The 26,975-nt window shown below is 46.6% G+C and overlaps 1 protein-coding gene across 3 annotated transcripts in view; it reads right to left on the bottom strand.

Annotated features, from left to right (window-relative positions):
* LOC147434861 (putative protein phosphatase 2C 5) overlaps positions 1-26,975 on the bottom strand; it is a 113,169-nt gene that overhangs the window by 31,444 nt on the left and 54,750 nt on the right. For all 3 annotated transcript variants that reach the window (XM_086491258.1, XM_086491259.1, XM_086491260.1), the window contains exons 3-7: positions 3,988-4,159; positions 3,764-3,917; positions 3,612-3,675; positions 3,388-3,495; positions 3,167-3,292 (exon numbers count right to left, since the gene is read on the bottom strand). In XM_086491258.1, coding sequence (XP_086347384.1) covers positions 3,167-3,292; positions 3,388-3,495; positions 3,612-3,675; positions 3,764-3,917; positions 3,988-4,159 — 624 coding nt within the window. The remainder of the gene's footprint in view (positions 1-3,166; positions 3,293-3,387; positions 3,496-3,611; positions 3,676-3,763; positions 3,918-3,987; positions 4,160-26,975) is intronic.

Genomic DNA, 26,975 nt, shown 5'->3' with positions numbered 1-26,975 from the left:
ATTCAGCCTTGGACTTTGATGTTTGCATTCCTCGGTCAGCACGTTGTTACTTCTGCTTTTGGCCATTGGCAACCCTCTCTCTAGGAGGTGGTTTTTGGCAAGATGGAAGGGCACATTCCTGGATGTCCGCTTGCTTCCTCTTTAGTATCTGCTTGGAAAGAGGTTACGATGCATTTATCGTGGAATCCTCGGCAGGAAGGTGATTCGATCCGATTGGAAAGTCTCCATTGGAGCCGGGCATTCTCTCTTACTTTGGTCGACCGCTCACCTCGTCAGGCTTACTTTCTCTCTGGTCGTGGCATTCGTGTGGTTGAGGATGTGGTCCATGAGGCTGGATATATTTTTGAGTTTTCCTTTGCTGCTCGTCGTTTTGGGTTGGGCATGCATTACCGTCAGTTTTGGAGAGAGCTTCAAAGCATGCTGCTCGACTTTTTGCCTGTTTCACCTTTGCCTGATGGTGATCGCATGTTTGATTGGGCCTTTCGGGAAACGCCTTTTCGAGATATTTCTGCAGGTCAAATTTATGCTATTCTTCTACCACGAGCATGGCTTGATGGTCATTGTAATGCCATTTGGCACATGCACAAATTTGACCACTGGTGGAGGAGGCTCCTCTCTGCCTTGTGGAAAAGCCATTTGCCTTTGAAGGAGCGTCTGTATCTTTGGCGCTGTTTGCTTGGAGTGCTTCCTGTTGGCACTTTTCTTCGGGCACGTCATATTCGTCCTTCTTCTTGCGTTCGTTGCTCGACTGCAGAAGAGGATATTTGTCACTTGTTGTGGGATTGCTGCGTTACTAGAGACTTCCTTCGCCATGTATCGGCGTGCATGCGGCTCCGTTTTCCTGGGGTTGTCTTTCACAAACAGTTCTGGGCATTTGGCATTTTCTCACCGACGTTACAACGTTTTGCGATCTTCTTCATGTGGGTCAGATACTGGGCTTTCTGGACCGTGTGGAGTCAGCGTAATGCTTACATGTTCCATCGTACTCATGCGGATCCATTCCCTCTCTTCAGGCTTTCTCTTAGGCAATCGTTACGGTTTGCTTTGGAAGTTGGTGATATCACCTTAGAGATGCATCAGCTTTCACATGAATGTTTTTAGCTACACTCTACAGATGAGGAGTTCTGTGCTCTTCCCCTTGTATATGATCTTTTCAGTGGGTTTTCCTCGCTTTGAGGTTTCCCACTAGTAAATTAATCAATCGATTTACAAAAAAAGTGTGTGGGCAGGCTCTCGCGCATCTGGAAGAGGTGGCTGCTTCGAGACTGTGTAGAGAGATGATGCATACTGACCCCATACCTCCATAGAAGTGATGATCGATGGGGGGGGGGGTGCTCATGGAAGAGTCGCCATGCCTCGCCTGAATCTTGGCTCAAAAACAACTGATATAAATCCTGCTCTAGCCGAGCTAGAAACGCCCTCTTCTTCCGTCATACCAAACGCCGAGAAGCAATCCGTAACTGCCTGTGAAATGACTCCTAGTAGTACCTCCCTCTGAAGTCGGGCTCTGGTCTCTCTGCACTCCTCATCATACCAGCTATTTTGGGGTGTGCTCCAAGAACGTCGTCGCTGCCCAGGCTCAGTGTGTGGGTATGCTTCTGCCGCTGCATCCTGTAGTGTCTCTATCAATATATAAGTGAGCTCCCCTAAAGGTCTCCCCGGATCCTCTGTGCATAAGCGTCTGTAAATACCATCTATGTAGACAGCACCTGTCTCTGAAGTAAAAGTGTATCGGGTATGCGTAGGTGTTTGTGCCAGTCGAACTGTGCTGAACTGGAATGAGAGGGTAAATGTGAGGAGAGCATGATCTACTGCTACCCCAATAGGACTGGGACTGACTGTAAAGTCTTGAATACAGGGTATAAAACTGGGCTGAGCCAAAACGTAATCCACTGTGCTGGTTCCATGTCTATGAGGAAAACAAGTGAACCCACTCGACGCTGGTCAAGCAGCTTGAGCAGTGAACCTTCAGGCCATAATTGATTGTTGTATTCGCTGCTTGTAATTTTGTCGCGTTGCCGCTCGATTGTACGCAATGAATTGTAAGCCATTGTATGGGTGTAAACCCTAAGGCTTATGGTGCCCAGCTATATGCGCTTGGGCAGCCCTGTCAATTTATGCTGACCTGAGAGTAGGACCTATTTGAACAGCATTTCGTTTTTGGATACAATGAGGGTGCCTGTGCTGAAGGTATCGTGACAGCATCGGCATAAATTCATTTCAGCTACAATTTGGGGGGAGCCTGAAGGTTGAAGAATTGAGGTTCACTCAGTACAATTTCCACGCCAATTTCTTACAGTTGTCTTCAGAGCACCCGAGTTTTCTTGGTCCAGAGAGAGCCCCTATGATTAGATTCAGATTGCACACACTACATGAGTTCTCTTGGATGGAGGAGACTATCCATGATACCTTGTACGACCAGACAATGGTGGAAGCCAGCAGTTTCATGGGTCTTAGACAGTTTGCACACCTGTATGAGAGTTACATTAGTAAGGACTTGGGAAAGCTGCTTTGGTCGGAGAGATCCTCATCTTGGTACCTTCCCTTGCCCTTCATGGTGGAGGACAAGTAGATTCTCACTCCTCTCGTACAGTTTGGTTGTGCAGGAGATCTGCATCCTAATTTGGAGTTCCATAGAGAGATGATGGAGTGGATGCAGATGATTCTGGAGGCACAACATAGGGGCTTTCCAGTCCCATGGCTTTTATGATTTGCTATAGGAGGGTTCTTACAGCAAATACTTTATATCATTTGGTTACTAGCACTGGACTACATTGTTTCGCTTCACCGCTAGAGGTGGAGAGAGCTTTTGGCAGATTTGCATAGGCTTCCCGCAGCCAATTTGAGCTTCCTTACCATTTTCATCATTGACTGTATCTTATCATTCGATGTATCTTGTGGTTGTATGCATATTTTTTCCCATGATGTCATTGTATATTTTTCAGGGTTTTTCTCATATTTCTTGTATAGGGTTTTATGTAATGCAAAGGGTTGGAAGCTCATCTTTACACAAGTTCACCAGTAGCATTTGTGAGCTATAGTTCTCCCTCATGTTAATGAATGGACCCAAAACGTGACTCAAACATGCCCTGGTGTTGTTCTTTCATATGACATAAAGAGGAAAGTTACTGATGCTATATTACAAACACAGAAAATCTGTTCAAACCTTCACAACTTGTCTTGCAGCAAGCTCAGCTGGTAAACCTCGACAACATTTGGCAACTCTTTCGCAGCTCAGTGCATCCCAGACACCATCTGAAGCGAGAATCAGTCTACCACCTGCACTTGAGAGCTGCAATCAACCAGAAATAAGAGAGGAATCTTTGTCTCTTTCCAAAGCTGTTCTACAAGAAGAAAAAATCTGGGGAATGAAATCGTGAAACTTACTTTCACTTGTTTCACATGGGGTATCGGAACAATGAATTTGCCCACATCCATATCACCAATAGACCTTGAGAGGCAAAGGCCTCCTGGCCAGCATCTTAATGGACCAATCTGTTGATCGAATGTATACAATTAGAAGGTTCAAAAATTCCTGAAATCTTTATACATACCACATTTATGATAAGCGGCTACAAAAATCAAAACATAGACCTTCTAAAGTTTCTTACCTCAACCCCATCAATCAAGCTCAACCTGCCAACTTGACCTCCACTTGCTGCGACTCTATTTCTCCTGTCAAAACACACCAAAAGCAAATGCTCTTCTCAACGTGTTTGCTACTCAGCAAGCGCTAATAGCGGAAAGATTTCAATCAACTTACTCTTCTATATTCTCTTCCAGCCTGTGATCAACTGTCAATGTGGATATAGCCCCACTTTGAGAATCAAGGATACAACGCGAATCGCCAACAGAAGCGACAGTGACAGTCCATCCATCCACAACAACAAAGGTCACAGTGGTACCCGAGGATTGTTCTGAAATCTCGCATCTTAATCTTACAGTAAGCACCACATTATCTATTGTATCGAAGAAAGGGTTTCTTACTTCTATTTTGGAATTCCTTGTCAGTTTTGATGAAGCCTGCAACTAGTGCTTTTGGAAGTAATGCCAACCACTCATCTTGGCTGAGGCTAGTAGGCATCAAACCCATCACATCCTTCAGTAGATTGTCTCTTGCATATGTAGCAGCTGCAGCCCCATTATGGCCATCCAGAATCTAGTGGAACACAGTTCGTATATTGCAATAAATAAAACTAACATCGATCACCGATAAACCACTCAGATCTACATGTATTGGAGAAAACAGGAGTACCCACATGGTCCTCAAGTCTGTCTCATATGCACAATATTGAAAATGTAAGAGACAACCACTGTGAAAATTACTGAATTTAGCATTCGTTACAAGTTCTAAGGGAAAATTGCTTCACATACACACTAGCCTCAACTGTGCTGCCTCCTCAACCGACCATCCCATTTAGCCTTGCACCAGAGCCTCCTGTCCTTGCCTTCACATCTGCCTGCTCAACACAGCTATCAGATCCTTGCGGCTGCCTGCACATCCCTTGCTGATAGCACTCCCGTTGCCCCACACCCTACAAGTGAATATCTGACAGTGAGAGCAGATCCTTCCAACCCTAACACCCCAACCCCCTCTTCAATCCTGTGGCTTGCCTCTGCAGTCTCTTTGGCAGCCTCAGATGTCATTGTTGCCTCACAACTCGTTCTTCAGATCCTTGCTGGTATCCCCTTTTCCTACTGCTGCTGTTTTCACTGTTCTCAGCAAAAGATAGCCTGGCCACCTTCTAGAGAGGTTCACTCATTCTTGGGCATGGACCTCTTTGGCCAAATGGGCAGGATACCATCTTCGCTCATAGAGAGTCGTATTCGAAATCTCCCCTATTGGAAGCTAGTTGTTGTGGTAAATCTATTAGACGAGTATTGCGCTTTGTCTCTCCTTGCCCACTCACTCATCAAGAGAACCTGGACTCCCTAGGGTGTTTGAAATCAATCCTCCTCGTAAATCTTATACAAAGAGCATTGCCAAGTATGAGAAACCACAGGTTTGCAGCTGCGCCCGCCCCCTCTCCCCTTGAGGAATACCCCCCAGGCTGCCCTGCGCTCCTCCCACTCAACCTTCAGGCCACCCCCTTTCTCCTCAGCCCGTCATCCCAATGTGAGAGTGAGCAGCGGAAAGTGTGTGAGCCACGTGCGTCAAAAACGCTGGGGGAAGGGGGGGGGAGAGAGAGAGAGAGAGAGAGAGAGAGAGAGAGAGAGAGAGAGAGAAATGAAATGAAATGTTATATTAACGTCTTCAAAAGGCCAAAATGACCTATGAGACCAATCAGTTACAAAATAGTGAATCTAATACCATGTCTGGGTACAAAAGAACTAGAAGTGGAACAAAATACTACTACTACTACTACAATCTAAAACTACGTGGGTGTAGCAGCTGATACAATAGGTACCCGGTAAACTGGATGTAACAGTGTGTGAAACAAAGATGGAAGAAATGGTGAGGATCCATCCTCATCTGCACTCTGGATGTCGAGAGAGTATGGCTCGAATCTTCTGTTGTAGTCTCCGTCGATGCTGTGTAGCTCCTCTCCTCAGTCGCGGTCGTCTGTATCTCTGTAGCTCCAGTGCTCGGTCGATGAGAGTGCCAGTAGTGGTCGAATGAGTGTGGGACGAGCTCTGCAGTGGTGGCTGCTCCTCTGGCTGTCCCATATCTAGTGAAAAGAAATCTGTAATGTGTCTCTGGGACTGCCTCTCTCTAGCTCTCCCCAGTAAAGTGTCTCTATACCTGTGTAACTCAAGTAGATATAGTCCAAGACATCTCTGATCCTCATAACTCATGACCCTAGATAGAGGACCAAAACCCTCTCTGAATAAGCAGTGGAAACGCCCCCGTATCTCATAGAACACTGTGCAATGACATATGTAGTGCAACTCTGTCTCTGGCTCTCTCTGGCATAATCGGCATATCCTGCTGTCTGCTGGTATCCCTCTGAATCTACCGGTCTCAATCTCGAGCTGATGTGAGGATGTGCGTATGTGACCAATGGCACAACGCAAACCATGAGACATATGTGTGTCCATGTAGCTGGGTCGAATCACAAACCCATCTCCTGTGAGGTGGAGAAGATGCTCTCTATAGAAAGCCATCTTCGTGCTCAACTCCTGAGGCGGCTCTATCCATGTCCTCCTGGTGTCGAGCTGGATCAGGTCCTGACGAATGAGTCTAGTGATCTCCACCCGTGTAAGAGACAGCGAGGGTGCCTGAAGAGAATACTGGAAAGGGGGCAACCTGTCCATGGTGAAGCCATGCGTCTGAAACCATGAAGTCATCTGTGCATACCAGCATGAAGTGTCCCCCTGTAGAGCTAACTGTCTGGAAGACTCAAGGGCCAATCTAGCATATCTGTCTCTAGTAGTATCCCATAGGCTGTGCACAAAGGACACTGATCTGGTAAGCGCCTCAATCTCCATGGGGGGGGCAGCTAGCTCTGCTCGAATGATCGCGTGAGGTACGGAGGCCTTGGCTCTAATCAATCGGGAGATCATAGATACCAAGGGCCTCTCCATACGTCTCCAACCATCCGGGCCTACAGAAGGTCCCCATACCTGTACCCCATACATCATAGCTGAGGCTACTAAAGTATCAAAGAGCCATAACTTTGTCCGAGGTTCCTGGAACTGAACCTGCGAACACATCCTCTCCAAGCCTCCCAAGGCCGCATAAGCTCTGGTCAGTCTAGTCTTTGCTGCTCTCCCCAAAGAAAACCTCGGCCCAGTGAAGACTATCCCAAGGTAAGTGTATGCATCTGTATACTCCACAATCTCTTGACCATACGTGAAGGTCGGTGCCGATCTCCTGATCCACTGCGGTGTGGTGTTAAACACCATGACCTTGGTTTTACCAAGGTTTACAGACAATCCACTATCCTCTGCAAAACTGTGTAATGCATCCAACTGTCGCTGCATACCCTCTGGTGAGTCAGAGATCAAGACAATATCATCAGCATATAACAACAATGGGATCCACGTCCCTGCCAGCTGGGCACCTCTATCACCCTCTCTGTCAATGTAATCAGACACCTCATCAACATACATACCAAATAGAGTAGGAGACAATGGGCAACCCTGTTTCACCCCGATAGTGGAGTGAACTAAGTCAGATATCCCCTCTGGGGTGCGTACATGTCCCATCACTGATCTGTATAAAGCCATAATCCCCCAAATCAACACTGTGGGCACCCCCATCTCCTGCAGTCTGCGCATCAGTCGAGCTCTCGGTACCATGTCAAATGCTTTGCGGAAATCCACAAAGCTACAATAAATCCGTCTCCCATGTGACCTGCCCTCCTCAATGATAGCTCTGAGTGTCAGAATATGGTCAAGAGTGGAGAAACCCCTCCTGAAACCTGCCTGTCCCTTTGCCCGTACACCCTCACCCTCTGCCCAGTTACTCAACTGCTGCTCAATAATGGATGCATACAATCGTGCCAGTGTGTGTCCAACCATAATAGTGCGGTAATTTCCAAGCTCTGTAGGATCACCTGCCTTGAATATAGGCACAATAGTAGACAACCTCCAAGTCTCAGGTAATCCCTCACACATGGCACGATTGAACAACACTGCAAGAACCTCCATCAGCATATCCCTAGCATGTATAAAGTGCTCCGCTACTAGACCGTCATGATCGTAAGCCCTCCTGGTCCTCATCCTGTCAATGGCTCTCTTTACCATCTCAGTGGTAAAGAAGGTGCTCGTAGGTGGACATGGCTCGGTAGGATCTGGAAGGGGATCCTGCCCAGGAACCGTATATAACGATGTCGCATACTGGCCCCACACATCAGGAGAAGTAATCACTGGGGGAGGGGAGTGCTCATGGAAGAGTCGCCATGCCTCGCCTGAGTCTCTACTCAAGAACAACTGATACAAGTCTCGCTCCATCTGGGCCAGGTAAGCTCGTTTCTTCTTTCGCACAAGGCGCCGGAAAGCAATCCGCGACTGTCTGTAGGTGATGACTCCTAAATGAAGATCCCTCTGAAGCTGGGCTCTCATCTCTCTGCACTCCTCATCATACCAACTATTCTGGGGCATGCTCCCAGAATGTCGCCTCCGATCCGGTTGAGTGTGTGGGTATGCCTCTGATGCTGCATCATGTAGTGTCTCAGTCAATAAAGTAGTGCACTCCTCTACTGAGAGGCCTGGAGCAACTGTGCATAGACGATCCCAGATCGCCTCTGTATAAACCGAATCAGTCTCTGGTGTAAATGTATAACGGGTGTGTGACCTGCCTCCTGATTTCTGGGCTGTACTAAACTGAAAAGATACGGACAGTGTCAAGAGAGCATGATCCACTGCTACGCCCACTGGTCTGGCTCCCACCGTGAAATCCTGAATACAAGGAATAAAGCTCGGCTGTGTCATAACATAGTCCACTGTACTGGCCCCATGTCTGTGTGGAAAGCATGTGAAGCCTGCTGCTCCAGGAAACCGCTGTAAGCCATTAAGTATGGCTAGCCCATGTGTAGTCGTCATCTCCGTGAGGTATCTCCCATACTCAGTCTGCTCTCTGTCATGTGAGCATCTGTCAAACCCCAGCTCACCCACATCCAACTCTCTAAGCATCTCATCTGAGGTGTCGTAGAAGACTGTCTGACGGTTGCCCGTTCGAGCATTGAAGTCTCTTAGGAGGATGATATCACCATCCCTAGAAAACTCCCATATATCATCATCTAGAATTGAGAAAGGCGACTGCCCTCTGGATACAGCATATACTGACGTACTGGGGGGGAAGTAACATATAGCAATATATAGAAATCGACCTGTGTCAGCTCTCAGCCTCACCCACATGTATCTAGCCTGATCATCTCTCCGTACAATATGTAGTAGTGGCTGTAGCTCCTCCCTAAACAACACCGCTACTCCTCCTGAACCTCTACTCCCATGCTCATATCTCGTGACTGTTCTGTGGGCTGTCTCCCATTTGTATCCCACCACATGTGGCAACAGTTGGCCAGGGGCCTGGTGAGTCTCTGAAAAGAAAACAATGTCCTTGTCTCTGAAACTGTCCTCAAAGGCACCAACATCCAACCTCATAGACCCATTACAATTCCAAGTCGCCATCCTCAATGTGGTCCCATAGGTCTCGCACCGTCATGTAGAGCGCCGCTCTACAATCACCACCCGACCATCTCTGTAAAAGGCCATCTTCCCCTTCTCCCTTGTCGCTTGAATCTCGGGCATTACTTCTCTCATATGCGCAAGTTGTGAGAGAGTGAGGTCATCGCCTAAGAAAATACCTGTCTTCTTGAGAGTAGGTCTCTTCCTCAAGAATTCCTTCTTCTCTTCCAATGAAGGGAAGCGTAGTATGAGAGCTCTTTCCTTTGAAGATTCTCCGGGGCCCTCACTCTTCTTGCCCACTCTCCATGCCTTTGTGTGTGAAGGCTTCTCCACCCCCATCATTGATGTGAGGCTTGTGACCTCTTTTTCCACATTGTTTATGTCCTTGAGGCCGGTTACCCTCACATGTAGAGCCCGCACCCTCCTTCTTTGTTCCTCTTCGAGGGTCATGTTGATAAGAGTGGGTGTACAAGGAGCTTCCTTACCTTTCCCTTTCTTGGCAACCTCAATCCATTTTTCGGCCTCCTCTACTTTCTTTTGCGTTTCGGATATGACCGCGGCCCATGACTTCTTCTCCTCATTGATGTTGTCAATTTCTTCCCTCAAAGAGGGCTGAAATTCCCCCTCTTCAAGCCCATTTTTTGACCGTGTTTCCAACACTTCTTTGTGGAGGTCCAAAATGCTATTCTCCAACGTGGCGATCTTGTTGAGAAGATGATCCTTCTCGTCCTTCCACCTCTTCTCCTTTTCTTCATTTTCTCGGAGGAAAACGGTCTTCGCGTTCCTCCAATCTTCCATCTCTTTTCTCCATGCTTTCATTTCCAATTCAATGATGGAAATTCGTTTGGAGTGAAGCATATATTTGAGTTTGCTTGTTGCCATAGGTGAGGTTGGGGATGACATGAGAGAGAGAGAGAGAGAGAGAGAGAGAGAGAGAGAGAGAGAGAGAGAGAGAACACAAGTGCTCTACAAATGATGCTCTCAATACACAATCTCTGAATGACTACAAGACCCTAAGCATTCTATTTATAGAATCTTAGGTTGAGGTAGGGCAAAAATGTGTAACTAGTGCAAAAAACATAAAAGCCCAAAAATGGCTAAAAATGTGTGCACCCAGCCAAGCTCAGAAAATGACCGGCCGAACACGTGCTAAAAGTATTCGCCCATGCAATCTACATGATGTGCAATGGGTGGCCAACCCGGGACAATCACTAGCCATACAAAATGGCGAAGCAATGGTGGTGTAACTCTAACACCCCTCTCAGCCCTGGATGCTGAGACAACACAGAGGAGTCGAAGGTGAGAAGCCAAAGCTCGCTGAGGTACAGCTTTCGTGAAGATGTCTGCTGCATTGTCCGCTGTAGGAACATACTCCAAATGAAGATCTCCAGCCAAAACCCGCTCCCGAACATAGTGGTACTGCACCTCAATGTGCTTTGTCCAAGCATGAAAGATAGGGTTCTTGGCAATAGCAATGCAACTCTGATTGTCGCACAAAAGACAAGTCGTAGCAGTCTGGGGAAAACACAACTCTCCCAGTAATCTCCATAGCCATATGGCCTCACAAGCAGTATAGCAAGCTGCTCTGTACTCCGCCTCTATAGAAGATAGCACAACGGTGGGTTGTTGCTTACTGCTCCATGAAATGGGTCCTGAGCCGAGTGTGAAAACTACTCCTATAGTAGAACGCCGAGTATCTAGATTTCCTACCCAATCTGAATCGCACCAACCAAGTAAGGTGCAACCCTTGGAGAGACCATAGAACACACCATGGTCTAAGGTGCCGTTGATGTACCACAGTGAAGGGGATCGGGGAGCACACCACAGACGGAGAGTGAGAGAGAGAGAGAGAAGGAGACACACACAAATGTGGGTGGGGAGACTCAAAGAGTGAGCAACCCCCTATACACTTATGCTATGTATAAGGTATACAAGTCAGTGGGCGCCCAGACTCTGGGTGGCCGGGAAAGGCACAGGCGCCTATACCCCAACAACCTCCCACTTAAAGGCGACTGTGCCTTTAAGCAAGAGAACCTAGTCTAAAGACTACAAAAGGCGAGAGAAAACTGCTCTCAACCGATGCCCACTGGTTGGCTGTGATCGTGTGCATCCGGCTGTCCTGCTCCCGTGTAAGTCTATACACCACCAGACGTACCGCACACGTACTGCAAGTATGTACGCAATACCTGCATATCTCCCTCGTGCACTATGCCATCATCAGTCAACAAACGATTGACAACCCCAACTCCAAATGCTCCCACTGCAGCTGCGATATCCGGTCTCAAGATCAGCATCTCATACATGAGACCACCGAATGCCGATGCAATGCTAGCGGGCCTTGCTAGCTCTACGGAGCATGCATCAACATATATATCCCTGGCAATAGGCATCTCTGACTGACAAGGCGTGTCAGCCACATGATTCTCCTGACTGTCCGCAAAAGACGCATCAACCTGTCGTGCAACCTCTGACCAAACCAGCTGCTCTAGGTGTCTGCTGGAAGACATATCCTGCACAACTATATCCCCATGCTCACTGTAGAGCATAGAAAGGAATGACTGCATAATCGCTGACATCTCAGCCTCCTCTGCAATCATCCACTACAAACATGACCACTCAATCTGTGGTGACTCACTAGAGCTCTCATGCTCTAACTCCGTATGCATAGACTCTTGCACAACGTCCTCTTGTCGTGACTCACTAGAGCAAGACCGCTTTACCTGTCTATCCTGCATAGAAGTATCTCGCACAACTGACTCTCTGCTTTGCTCAATCACTAGCAAAGCATGCATGTCTGACTATGTCACCTCTCTGTGTGACTGCTAAAGTCGTGCCCCAACTATGTGCACAACGAGCTCACTACTCTGCACTCCATGCAAAGCATCCTGCAACCCATGAGCAAAAGAGACTCGCCTGCTCTCTCGCTCTCTACCTGGCTGCATGATCACAGAGACAACACCGTCTCTCCCGTGATCCACATACAATGGGTAACCTGTACCACTCCTGGCACCTCTCGCAATCACTAGCGAACCCAAATGCATCACAAAATCTCGCTCTCGTAGCGAAATCTGACATCCACAATCTCTAAGCTGACCAATCGAGATCAAACTCACTGTCAAATCTGGTACATAGCGCACATGTCGTAACAAGTAAGATGCACCACTCGGTAATGACAGTCTCACATCTCCTGCACCTGCTATCGCATGCACCGATCCATCGGTCAAACGTACACTACCAAGCATCTCGCTAGAATAGCTACAAAACCATGCACGATGCGGCGTGACATGAAACATAGCATCTGCGTCTAGCAACAACTGCGAAGGGAGTGCACTATCCACATGTATAGCATCTCGTGCATAGCTCGAGGTAAACGTGACATCCCCGTCACTAGTATACTCCGACACTACATGTGCCTCAACGGTCAAAGCAACTGAGTCCATGGCATCACTACATACATCTCTGAGACTGCCATGTCTCCTACGATGTCGCATACGACGAAAACAGCGTCGTCTAACGTGTCCAGAATGACCACAATACCAACATGTCACCTGTCGGCGTGCTCGTGAATGTACATGTCTCACACGAGTCCGTGATGACTCAGATCTATCATACATATCATGTAATCTGCGCCAAAGTGCTCTCGAAGTAGTCTCATACATAACAAGAGCATATACAGATTCCGCAAGGTGCAAAGAGAGTGTAGATAGTGCCATCTCCTCTAGCTCCTGCCACTGATCGTCAGACATGTTTGAAGGTCTACCTACATCACCACTCAATGGTCGATGCAACCCTCGCTGTGTCAATGCATCAAGCATACACTCTCTCCATGCTGCAAAGTCTGACCCATCAAACATGCACATTTCGGAGAGATCATAATCTGAGCGATCACCTGTCTCTGCCATGAGCACAATGTAGCAAACTAGAAAGCAAAACCACCTCACCAACAACACCTGGAAACTGTCTACAAATATGGCCAGAAACACAATGTAAAACCTGTGAGACACACTCCAAAATAGAGCTCCCGCAATGTCAATACAAGTCAATATGACTCAATCGCGCATAAATATCTGACAAAATTTTGGCAGAGTCTCCTTTGTAACTGGAGAAAAATCTCAACAGTAAACCTCAAAGAGACAATAATATATGCCACAATGGCCAATCCGGGAATAAACTCGACCGGAATCACCTCACAAAGTCATACATATGAGCATACCCGCTCTTGCCGGAGTACCACTCAACGGCACCTCAAATGGCATACATGTGAGTGATGATTGCTGCGAAAATACCTTTCAATCGATGACCAAATGTCTGCCAGATAACTATAGAAACATTTCGCAAAACCTTGCAAGATCTGTCGCTATGCGCAATACGAAATACGGCACACAAGGGCATACACAAGTGACTCCAAACTCCAACCATATGATGACTGAAAATCACCTGTCAAAGTGGGAGTAAACTCAACCACTAAACTGTCAAAGAGCAACCTACGGATACGTAGAAGCTATGGCGAGAACCTGGATAAAATCCAACAGAGTTTCTTCTTTAAATTGAGCCAAATCTCAAATAATCTCAGCCACAAACAAATACACAAATCCATATATGGCATACATAAACCGCCAAGACCATGGCAACATAGCTCACTCTTGCATGAGTGGCTCTCTGGACAAATGCATATCCAAAAACCTGTGTACACCTATGAATTTGTTGGTTGCTGCAGAAAATACTCCGTGTGTGTGAGATATACCAAAAACAATGTTTTTGGGACCCGAAAGTGCACAAATAAACCTGCTGCTGTACCTGCTGTAATTCAAAGCATAATTTCAGCAAATAGACATCACCATCGCGTCCGGAGCGTGCCAAAACCCTGACCTAGACTCCTGGATCATGTAGATCTGACTCTGTATGACGGAGCTACGCAAAAAACTGCGTTTTAGAGCCCGAAAATGGCAAAAACGAGCTGCACACAGTCTTGAACCTGCTCCTGCTCCACTCTGCGTGATGCAATGTCCTCTCAATGCAAGCTCCAATGCAAGAGCTCTGCCACAACAGCATCCAAGCACTCGAATGTCAAGCTCTCCTCCACCGAGCACTTCTCTAACGAGCTTCACTAAGCTCAAAAGCTCCTCTCACCAAGGAAGCCGCAACCGCCTCCTCGACCAAGCTTGACCACACCAAGCTCCTAAGCTCCAAAGACAATGCTCCTCAAGCTAAAATCGCTCTCCGTGAAACTCCACGGTCGAACTCCACCGTCGAGAGCGAGCGAGCTATCGCGCGAGCTATAGTCTCGAAGCTCTCAAAGCCGTCGTGCTCTCCGCGGTCACCATAGCTCTGATACCAATTGAAGGGGATCGGGGAGCACACCACAGACGGAGAGTGGAGAGAGAGAGAGAGAAGGAGACACACACACAAATGTGGGTGGGGAGACTCAAAGAGTGAGCAGCCCCCTATACACTTATGCTATGTATAAGATATACAAGTCAGTGGGCGCCCAGACTCTGGGCGGTCGGGCAAGGCACAGGCGCCTATACCCCAACACACAGTACGCTGGGTACATTGCCAATGTCGCTGTCCAGGTCAGGTGTTGAAGGAACTGAGGACAGAAAATGTGTAACAGATGTCAGGTCGGGAATAAGTCAGCTATACGAGGTAGCCAACAACATTCATGTACTGCTCCAAGTCAATCCGTGGGGAAGGATCGTGAAGCGATACGTTCTCTCCGGGCTCAAGAGGAGTGTCAATCTGTCATCTGGAATCTCTCCAGGATAGCATTCGCATACTTCCACTGAGAAAAGAAAATGCCGTCTGGTGTCTGAAAATCTGGAATCCAAGAAAATAGTGAAGAAGCCCAAGATCAGTCATCTCGAAACGCGTCTCCATAGCTTACTGATCGACTTGATCCTGCTGGTCCAAGAGCTTGTGAAAATGAGATCGTCCACATAGACAATCACTATTGCAACCAAAGAGCCATCAGAGACAATATAACAGTTGGAATCTGATGAGGTACGCCGTAACCCCAGCTTCACGAGAAACTAGTCAAGTGTGAGGTACCACTGTCGTCCAGCCGGCTTCAGTCCATACAACGCTTTCCACAACTGATAGACCCAACCCTCCTTGCCTGGTATACGAAACCCAGGAGGTTGCTCCACATAAACTTCTTTATCCAAATTTCCATTCAGAAACGCACTTTTGACATCCATCTGGAAGATAGACCAACCAAGTTGGATGCGAGAGCAAACACTGTGCGTATGGTAGTCATGCGAGCGGTGGGAGCAAAGGTCTCGTCAAAGTCCACCCCTTGTCGCTGTGTGAAACCCCGAGCAACAAGTCTCGCCTTGTGTTTGTCAAGGGAACCATTGGCCTTGTACTTTGTCTTGAAAATCCATTTCGTAGAAACCACCTTCCGCTTGTTGGGCCTAGGAACCAAAGTCCAGGTTTTATTCCGCTTGATAGCGTCCATCTCTGTCTGCATGGCACGCTTTCAGCAATCATGCTGGAGTGCTTCCTCCACCGAGGAAGGCTCAACTGGTGAAGCCTGAATCTGAGACATGAGTGCAAAGTTCGCGAACTGTGCGCCATCATAAACTTGCATGTCCTTGAGGCGTGCAGAACGTTGAGGTTGTCCAAGGTTTGGCGAGTCTGGTAACTTCGTGATGCCAGAGGAAGAATGTGTAGAGTAGAGCCAACCAGGAACTAACTTCTCCTTGCGAGGTGGGACCGCCTCCATGGAAGGAGAACAATCATCCACATTAGAATGGAAATCTGACATGGCATGATCGGGTGAAGTAACTGGCTACGGTGTAGAGGGAACAAGAACAGGAACAGGAACATGGATAGGATCAGGTGTAGGAGGTGGACGAGGAGGAGGTAGAGAGGGTATAGGCTTGGATGTTGCCCTCTTTGCAGGTGTGCTGAAGAGCTCCATGAAAGTCACATCACGGCTAGTTGTGGTGGTCTTGGTGTTAGGATCATAAGGCGATATCCGTTGACTCTCGTGAATAGCCCAGGAAGATGAGCTTCTTCGCCTTGAAGTCTAACTTCTGCTGATAAACCCTCCACCATAGAGGTCCTAGGAGCCTGCTGAAGCTATTGATAACATAGATGTCCAAATGGTGCATGCCATAGAGAAGAAGACTCTGTGGTCCTAGACAAAAGAGCAGTGAGGCGGTATAGGGAACCATCGTGCTCACCGCGTGCAACGATAGTACTTGTCGTAGAATCAGAAATGGTGACTGTGCCACTCCCAAAGTGTATGTCAGCTCCCTGAGAGTCCAAACTCGACACAGAGAGGAGGTTGAAGGCCATGTTTGGAACGTAAAGCGCCTCCACTGAACTGAACTTCGGGTCTGAGGTAGAACGAAAGAGGGTAATCTGGCCTGTGCCACTCATGGTTGTCACCCATAGTGACGGTCTGCCCGTGAGTCTCCCTGAGAGAGCTAAACCATGACTGTTGGGGAGTCATCTGATGTAGCAAAGAGCGTGGTCCGTCATCGCGACAAGAGCGGTCCCCGCCGTCTCGTGAGAGGCTACAACTGCAATCGAGGCTGCCTGTTTCTCCCTGTTGGCCTCGTCTCGCTTCTTCTTTCTGCATTTTGATTCTCTGTGCCCTTTTTTGTGGCAATGGTAACATTCGATGTCCTTGTTCTTCTTCTTCTTCTTATCTTTACCTTTCTTGTTACCTCCTTGAGCTATCAAAGCTCCTTCTGCATCAACAGCACCTCCGGCTCGGAATGCGGAGTGCCCCTCAATTTGTCTAAGGGAAGGGAGAATCTCGTCCCAAGTGGGAAAAGAGGTACGTCCAGATGTGAGCAAACTCTGAAAGCAGGGATCAAAGAGTGGGGGAAGCTTGAATAGTAAGAGGCCAGCCATGCGTGCCGAGGTGATGTCGCCTCCGGCAGAGACAAGGTCGTCCCAGAGTTCCCGCATGCGGCGGGTCAACCCATCAAGTGAGTTGAAATCCTTGAACTGGAGGTTGTACAACTCCCGTTCAAGTGTGATCTGTCTAGCCTCCTCAAACTGGTCAAGAATCCGTCTCCACAATGGATGTGCATGCTCCTCTTTGGAAACTTCCTTCGTGATGCGGTCAGAGAGGTTCATCATAAGAAAGGTGTAGACCCATATGTCCCGATTCCACCCACTTGTCGATCTGGGCCTGAGTGGCGGTGGGAAAGGATGGCTGAGTAGCCGAATGGGTGAAATCATTCAACCATTCCCAAAGTCGATGGTAGGCAATAATTGTGCAGACTCGTGTCCTCCACAGAATAGTTGCGTAAATCCAACTTCTTCTTCTCAGCAAACTGGGTGAGGGCATAATTGTTGGATGTAGCGTTGGCAGATGTCGACGTAGTCACAAAAGTGGAAGTGGCCGTAGTCGTAGAAGACGTAGTGGCCCCCTTCTCGGACTGTTGTTGTTGTCCCTTCTGCTTCGGAGTCGACATGTCGCGTGCTCAGAGAGAAGTCCCAAAGGTAGATCGATAAGATCGCAAGTTGTCGATGAAGGTACCGTTCCCAAGGCTGTAGCAGTCCAAGATAACCGCACGGACAACCACCGGATGGTGTCCTGACGAGTAAGAAATGGTTCAACTGCACAAGAGGTAAAAATTAAGTGTGTTGTCCGCCCAAAAAAAAATGCTGCAAAGGGTGCTGAAAATGCTGTTGTAATAGAGATTTCAGCGAGCCTATACGCACGGTCGGTGCGGGAGCGTCGCAGAGTGTCAGAGGAGAGGATTCTAGCACTTTTCAGCCGTCGAGGGGCTGAAAACAGAGGAAAAACAGCAAGTCATAAGTACCAAAAATGGTGCCTATTGGGTATAGATATCTGTCCAAGGTGTAGATCTGCAAGTTCCGGGCAGTAGTGTAGAAGACTTTTGGGTGTTCTTTGGCCGCTCCCGTAGGTGCACAAGATTAGCGTTTTGTGTAAAACGCCGCAAATCACCAAAAACGCCAACAAAACACGGAAAAACGCAGCAAGGTCTGCTAAACGCAGATCTGTCCAAAAACGCTAGGTGTTGCAAAAAATGCTAGCAGATTTTGGTGCCGGTTTTGGAGTCTACTGCAGGCGGGAAGCGCTAGAACTTGGGACGCAGATCAGGGCCGCAAGTGCAAAAATGCCAGGCTGATATCCAAAAACGCTGGCTGATCACTGCAGAAAACGCTAGGGCTGAAAATGCTATGCTGCGTTTTGCAGTTTTCCCGCGATGGAGGGGCTCAAAACTGCTAACGCTAGCTTCTAGGAGAAGGGATCAATGAAGATTCTCCGTTCTTGGCGACTGATACCATACGAGAGTGAGTAGCGGAAAGAGTGTGAGCCATGCGCGCCGAAAATGCAATGCGAGAGAGAGAGAGAGAGAGAGAGAGAGAGAGAGAGAGAGAGAGAGAGAGAGAGAGAGAGAGAGAGAGAGAGAGAGAGAGAGAGAGAGAGAGAGAGAGAGAACACAAGTGCTCTGCAAATGATGCTCTCAATACACAATTTTTGAATGACTACAAGACCCTAAGCATTTTATTTATAGAATCTTAGGTTGAGGTAGGTGACACACAAACAACCACATATATACACACACTTGTGCACAACACACACAAAACAGCAACGGTAGACCGGATGGAGGACTCAGCTCCTCTCCATCCCGGAGAGACTCTCATGCAGCCACCTCACCCAACCTTTCACTGTCTTGTCAGAGGAGAAAGTGAGCCTAGTAGTTGAGGTCAACCATCTCCACACGACCTCGGTATTTTCAGCACACGCCCTAGAAGGCCGCCTACTCGCAGCGAGGCAAGTTCAACAATGTACTCTAACAGGCTTGGACACTCCAAGCGAGAAATCTATAGCAACACACGTGAGAAACTGCAACCACATAACTTGAGAGAGAGAGAGAGAGAGAGAGAGAGAGAGAGAGAGAGAGAGAGAGAGAGAGAGAGAGAGAGAGACGATACGAAGTGGCGGAGTTCCGCTTCAAGATGCACTCGCCCCAAAGTATGGCACCCCTTTTGGTGCTTCTTTCTTTGTTGCTTCACAAAGGCCCAATAGCCGGGAGGACTCTTGCTCTGCTTTCGCAACTCGAATGCCAGAGTGAGCCCCCCAAGGCCGTATTTAAAGGTCCCTGGCCTCAAAAAGCATCATACATGAAAAAGTTGTGGCTCCCGAAAGCTTTCAGACCAAAAATTGGCGCCTAAAAGCTCTTGCATGATTTGAGGTTGTGCGTACACCTGCCATGTAAGCAAACTGCTAGCGATTTGCGGATTTCCGTATAGTTGGTCCGTACAGTTGCCACATTAGCAAATTCGCAAACCCCCTTTTTTTTCAAGGGTTTAGGCTACGCAACCAAGTTCTTCAAAGTTGGTAGGGATTAGGGATTAAAAATCCTAATCCCCCTTTTTTTGGTTGGGAAAAGGGGTTGTACTCTGTCACCTGTGTACATAACAGACCTCTGGAGATGCTCAATGGCCTATCACCAAGAGGAAGTACAAAAGTGGGGTAGCAATGTGTAGGCTTTGTAAACATCAAGGTGGTCTGTACGACAAGTGTAAAATGAACTATTGTGGAGGTGCATAATGCCACGTGATGTGGGCATGATCCCGACGGAAAAGAACTGACGACCTCACCCATGTGCGAAAAAAGATGCATCGACGCTGCTCCGCTGACTTGGATGAGCCAGTTGAAGAATCCCACTGACTCTGAAGAGTCTGCAGCAGCACAATCCAAATGGCTATCAAAATGGTGGACACAAGGGAGGATTGTGGGCACATCAAGCCCTAATCCCCTTATGTCCTGCCACGTCACTATGTGACATGCCCCCCTCTTGAAAAAAGAGTAATCGCCCTCGATTACGCATGCAAAACAAACAAAGGACAAAACTAGCTAAGTAGACATTGACTCTATGTACCCATGCATCAGACTGCACACATCCAGTACTTGCACAAAGATGACGGCCATCGAACATTCACATCAATTTCCCGTCGAGATCTCATATGAGAATCATGATCATTGTAACTTATTTAGCAATCACATCAAAACCGCGCTGATCTTTTCACAGATGTCTTGATCCACTAAATCTTGTTACTATCACATTCACATCACGTGTCAGGTGAAATAGACAAGATGCTACAATCATTTCATCTTTTCGAAACGTATTCAAACAAGACACACATGAGCGAGCACATGTAAAAGATTCATTTTAGGAATTCCCATTTCAATGTACATCTTTTCATAGATTCAATCAACTAAATACCACCAACCTGGCAGTATCCTAAAATCTCATGGAGAAATTAATAATTTTATTCCATTCTAGAGTGGATCGTTGATCTTTTCCTGTACCTAGAAGGGCCCTTAGTATTGCATACTAAGATTTGAAAAAACCGCTCCTTACCTTCCTCTTCCATATGCGTGCTTTCTCAAACCGAAGTAGTACCCAATCATTCTGCTTCAACTTCAAGTCGCGTCGCGGTTTGTTTGTTGCCTTCTCATGCTTGCTTGAGAATTCTACAAAGCCTCCTTTATCTTAGCAAAAGTAGTGCCTAGATCCTGTGTGTATTAATCTGCTGCAAAAATCTTGTCCTTGGTGCTCAGAATTGGTGGAACCTTTCTGACATCTCAACTGGTGCCTTCACCTAAGACCTGTGAACAGTGTTGTTATAAGCGAACTCCACTAGAGGAAAATACTTCTCCCATTGAGTCTTGTGGTCGGGAATATAAAACTTCAACAAGTGCAAAGCCACTATGTTAGCTATCTCCGATTGCCCATCTATTTGTGGATGAAACGACGATGAGAACTTAAGCTGAGTGACTATATTCTCCCAAATTGCTCTGCAAAACAAGCTCATGAATCTGCGATCTCTATCTAACACTATAGATGTAGGCATGCCATGTAGTTTGAAAATCTGTGAGAAACAGTTTGGCCAAGTTGTCAGCTTTAACTATCGTCTTTACTTGTAGAATCTGTCAATGATGGTCCAATACCATCATGCCCACTCTGAGTCTTTGCAAGATCGAAGATGAAATTCATTGCTATACTCTCCCGAGGTTGGTCTAAAATAGGTAAAGTTTGTAGGAGTCCGTGTTACCATATACATGTGGTAGTGATGTGTGTGAACACACTAGGACCGCCGGGGCATTTTTTCCCTCTTTAGGAGGTTTTTTCCCCCATGCATTGTATATACGCCCATACTCTAGGGCTATCTATCTTTCCATTGCACACTAAGTAACACACTCTCAATTGTGTGCCTTGAGCTTCCTTCGCCTTCTCCAAGCTGTGTGCGTTTCTCTGCAACCCTAATTCCAACAATTGGTATCAGAGCAAGTGCTGTCCTCCCGGGCTTAGTCGTCAACAGCTCCAGCTCACACCTGCTCACTTTCTCCGATTTCTGTGAGCTTTGGTGAGCGTTTGCAGGTCGGCAAAAATTTCGGGTGAGCTCATAGAGCAGAGTCTGCTCAGATTTCTTATTTGAGCTCATTTCGGCCTCCGTTTCCACTACTGGCAGTACTGGACAGGCTATTTCATCATTTTGTGCAGAATTTCTGTCAGTGCCATTTTCTGCATAACAGGTGCCTTATAGTCTTCACGGTTTGTGCTATATAGCACATGTTGTTCCCACTTAGTTTCTCCTCTTTTCGGGCAGTTTTCACATCAAGTGCAGCATTTACCATGGCTGACAACAACACAAATGTGTTCAAGATGTTTGCTGCTGAGGACAGGTTGGATGGGGACAATTACCCTATGTGGGCTTATATGATGCAACATGTTCTTGTGTCAAAGGGTGTCTGGAATATTGTGCAGGGCATTGATGTACGTCCTGGTTCTGAGGATGTAGGCGATGTTGAGGATGTTGCAGGTCTTGCTGCAAGGATTGCTGCTATTAGAGTTGTTTTGCCTACCAGATAATCTCGTTGGGATGTAAAGGATGCACAGGCTCATGCATTGATTGCGTTGTCTGTGAAGCGCACCATTGTTCCTCACATTCGTTCAACAAAATCTGCAAAACAAGCTTGGGATATTTTGGCTGGTCTTTATGCTAGTCGCAATGAGGCTAAAATTGCTTTGCTGCGTAAAGAGCTGGAGTCGAAGATTATGCATGAGGAAGATGATATGGACACTTTCCTTGCTGGTGTCAAGGATATCAATGAGCAACTTATTTCTGCAGGTGAAGTCATTTCAGACAGTTCCCTTGTGCAGACTGTTCTTGATGCCTTACCAGATTCATACCATACTTTTGCTAGTACTTGGAGACTGATGACCCAAGGAAATCCTGAAGTTGTCGAGTTTGATGCATTATGCACATTGTTGTTGCAAGAGTCACTTTCCAGAATAAACAGGACTAGATAGCGTGCAATTGAACAGGCTTTTATTGCTTCTCAAAGAAAGGGTGGTAATAGCAATGCAGCCACTTCTTATGGTTCTGCTACGAGTGGCAAAACTTCTGTTCCTAATACTTCTGCTGGTAGCAATTCGTCTTGAAATTCTGGTGATAAGGGCAAAAAGAAGATGCGTTGCCATTATTGTAAAGCTAATGATCATTTGATCGGCAGTGTCCTAAGTTGAAGGCCAAAGAGTCTAAGAAGAAAGAGGGTGGTTCCACTGCAAATGCTGGTTCCACTACAAATGCATCCATTGTTGAGTCTTCTGCGAAAGGAGACTGTCATGCTGATGTTGATGCAGAATGGGCTTTTAGTGCAGAGTGCCTTACAATCCTGTTGTCCATGATGCATGCATGTCAGTCGCTGCAGATTATGTGTGGTATTTCGACAGTGGTGCTACAAAGCACATTACCTAACATCGTGAATTGTTCACCTCTCTCCAGTCTGTACTTTATGTACCTCGGATCAAGAAAAATCTCTTGTCTGTATCTGCACCTGCTAAACTTGGTGGATGATAGATGTACAGTTCATGATCTCAATTTTGGTGATGAAATTGTTACACCTGGCCTTTTGTGTCGTGGGTTGTATAAGCTCACTTTGTATGACAAGTGTGTACAAAATTTTGCAAATGCACTTGCAGATTCAAGGGCTGTTTCAAATGCAAAACTTTGGCATGCACGTTTTGGGCATCTGAATTTTGACAATTTGCTGCGTTTGCAGAAATCTGATATGGTTGCTTCTTTACCGCCTCTTGAAGCACCTGTCAAACATGTTTGTGAAGGCTGTATCTTGGGTAAAATGCAGCGTTCTAAATTTCCAAAGGATGGTTCAGTTAGGGCCACATGCAGGTTGCAGCTTGCGCATAGTGATGTTCGCGGGCTCATGCAAACTCCGTCCTTGGGCAATTACCTATACTTCGTGACTTTTATTGATGATTACTCCAGGCATGCATGGGTATTTTCGCTTAAAGCGAAGTCCGAAGTTTTTATGTGCTTCAAACAATTTCTGGCTATGGCCGAAAATGTATCGAATTGTACTATGGGCACCCTCCGTTCCGATCGAGGGGGACGAGTATATGTCTCATGAATTTAATGCATTTCTGGCTAGTCGTTGGATAAAACACCAATCTACAGTGCCTTATACGTCTCAGCAAAATAGTGTTGCTGAGAGGAAAAACAGGTCAGCTACGAAAATGGCACGATGTATGGTCAAAAGTCAAGCTTTGCCGCATTCTTTTTGGTTTGAGGCCATCATGTGTGCCACTTATGTACTTAACAGGTGTCCTACGAAAGCTTTGCAGTCTATTACTCATTATGAAGCATGGCATGATAGAAAGCCTTCTATTGAGCACATGCGTGTTTTTGGCTGTTTGGCATATGCTTTGGTGCCACAAACACAGCGCAGAAAATTGGATGATAAGGCTGTCAAATGTATTTTTGTTGGTTATAGTGCTGAAAGCAAAGGTTACAGGTTGTATCATCCGCAAACAAAGCGTATTCTGGTTTCACGGGATGTAGTGTTTGTGGAAGATTCTGTTCAATCCTTGCTGTCATGTACTAGAGATAGTAATGTAAGCTCACAGGACATTTATGACACTTTGTTGCCTCTTTTTAGTGGTGGAAGTTCGAATGTAAATTCAAATGAGGCAAATGTACAGCCTATGGGGGTTTCCGAAAATGTTACATATCAGCCTTTTACTGATGTAGATGTACATGATGTACTTGATGAGGAAAGGGCTGAAAATGAGTTGGCTAGAGGTATGCCAAAATGGCTGGTGCACACTTTACGTGACAGTAAATTGGATGCACCTTTTTCTAGTCGTACTCGTTCAGGCTCTCGCCATGCATCCTATTCATCAGATTGTTATGCTTTGGCTGTGTCTAGCTTGCATGATGTTGAGGAACCTCTGTATTTTGATGAAGCACAAAATTCAGAAAATTGGATGGCTGCCATGCAATCAGAATATGATGCACTTATAGAAAATGACACATGGACTTTACGTGATTTTCCTCCTGGCAAAAAGGCCATTGGTACAAAGTGGGTTTACAAGTTGAAACGCAAGCCAAATGGTGAGATCGATCGCCATAAGGCTCGACTTGTTGCAAAGAGTTATGCATAGCAAAAAAGGCATAGATTATGAAGAGACTTTTGCTCCCACTTGTCGTATGACTACTGTGCGTTTTCTATGTGCATTGGCAGCTCATTTTGGTTGGGATGTACATCAATCAGACATTGTTACTGCTTTCTTGAATGGTGACATATTTGAGGAAGTTTATGTAACGCAGCCTCGCGGTTTTGTCGTGAAAGGACGAGCACAAAGTGTGCAGACGTAAGAAGGCTTTGTATGGGTTGAAGCAATCTCTTCGTGCTTGGTATGAGAAAGCCGACACTCATTTGGTCAAACGAAGCTTTCATAACAGTCCAACACAAAGCACATTGTATGTAAAGCGTGAGGGTGATGTACTTCTCATTGTGGTTCTTTATGTAGATGATTTGCTGATCACTGGACCAAATGAGAGACATATTGCTGAATTTAAGGCTGATTTAAATGCTACTTTCCAGATGAAAGATTTGGGGCTGTTGCATCATTACTTGGGTATACGGTTTAAGCAATGTGATGGCGGTATTGCTTTGTGTCAGAAAAGTTACATAGAAACATTGCTATGTAAGTTTGGACTTGAGGATTGCAGACCTATTGCCACTCCCATGGAAACAGGTTTGAAGTTAAGTCTACATGATGCTGGTGATCCTACTGATGTCACTCTTTGCCAAACTGCTGTTAGCTGCCTCATTTATGTATGCAACACGAGGCCGGATATTCAATTTGCAGTCTCACCAGTCAGCAGATTTATGCATAGCCTGAGGTCTAAGCATTGGCAGGCTCTCAAGAAGATTTTCCGCTACCTTAGTGGCACTTTACATCTTGGCTTGTTTTATCCCAAGGGGGGATCATTGCCGCCAGACTTACATGCTTTTTCGGACTCCACATTGAGCTGGTTGTTTTGACACATGAATGTCCACAAGTGGTTTTTGTTTCATGCTTGGCAATTCATGTATATCATGGTTGAGCAAGAAGCAACCTACTGTGGCCACTTCTAGTTGTGAGGCTGAGTACAGGGCAGTCTTCACAGCTACGGTTGAGTGTGTATGGCTCAGACGCCTTATGGCTGATTTGGGTGTTGGACAGGACACTGCCAACACTATCTACACTGACAGTCAGAGCAGCGTGCGAGGAACCTAGTTTTTCATGCTCGCACAAAGTACATTGAGGTAGATTACCACTATGTCAGGGAGAGGCTCTCAGCAGGAGAGATCAGCTTGGCTTATGTGCCAACACAGGACAACCTTGCAGATCTTTTCACAAAGGCATTGCCTCGTGAGAAGCTTGAAGCTTTGAGCAAAGCTTTAGGCTTACTCCCCTTTGTGGATTGATCATGTCCTTAGGGCATGGGACTTTCCTTTACTCATGTGCCAGCTCTCGTTCACCGCATCACTCGAGGGGGGATTTGTTACCATATACATGTGGTAGGGATGTGTGTGAACACACTAGGACCGTCGGGGCATCTTTTGCCTCTTTAGGAGGTTTTTTCCCCCGTGCATTGTATATATGCCCATCACTCTAGCGCTATCTATCTTTCCATTGCACACTAAGTAACACACTCTCAGTTGTGTGCCTTGAGCTTCCTTCGTCTTCTCCAAGCTGTGTGCGTTTCTATGCAACCCTAATTCCAACAGTCCTTCCATTTTTTCCCTGTCAAACTTGACCTTTTGACACACCAAACAAGTGCGTACAAAGTCATCCATGTCCTGCTTGAGCTTAGGCCAGTAGAAATACTTTTTACCCCTATCAAGGTAGCCTCGATGCCCAGCAAATGGAGGCTATTGGCACTCCATCAATACCTTTTTTCTCAAATCCCATGTCACATACAACATGGTTTTCCTCATTGAATAGCCTTCCTTGATAGTATAACCTGCAGTTGTCTCCCCACTTTGTATCCGGTCAAAGATGTCTGCAAAATCGAGATCCGTAGCATACCGATATATCTTCAAGGTTCTAATAATGTATCGCCGAGATGGCCGATACCTGTGGCTTTCAACACAACGCATCTGCCACCAAATTCTTCTTTCTGTAACGTGAACAATTTGGAAGTGTAATTGAGGCAAAATATTAGCCCATTTCATTTGCTTACTTGCAAGCTGCTTCTGGGACAAGAAATATCGTAAACTCTAATGAGTTGTAAACACACTATGAAATCTGGTCCAAGCAAGTAATGTCTCATTGTCTGAACTATCGGAAGAGGACAAGGTCTCCTGCTCGATTGCTTTTTGTGCTTTCTAGACTTTTTCTTGGATTTGCTTTTCTTGGTCTTTCTCCGCTTCGTCTGCCTTTTCTCATACTCATTGGAACTAGAGGAAGAGGAATTGTTGGAACTCTCTCGAGACAAAGAAGAACTGGGGTCACCCTCGAAACAAACACGCTTCTTGGATTCGCTAGCCACCTTGAAAGTCGATTTCCAGCCCAGATTACTGTAGTAATTCTTTGATTTGCTTTTCTTCT

The sequence above is a fragment of the Adiantum capillus-veneris genome, chromosome 19 (genome assembly GCF_014529385.1).
Source record: "Adiantum capillus-veneris isolate H3 chromosome 19, ASM1452938v2, whole genome shotgun sequence".
In the NCBI taxonomy this organism is placed as follows: domain Eukaryota; kingdom Viridiplantae; phylum Streptophyta; class Polypodiopsida; order Polypodiales; family Pteridaceae; genus Adiantum; species Adiantum capillus-veneris.
The sequence above is the reverse complement of the archived record's forward strand: the minus strand, read 5'-3'. Positions and strand labels throughout refer to the sequence as shown.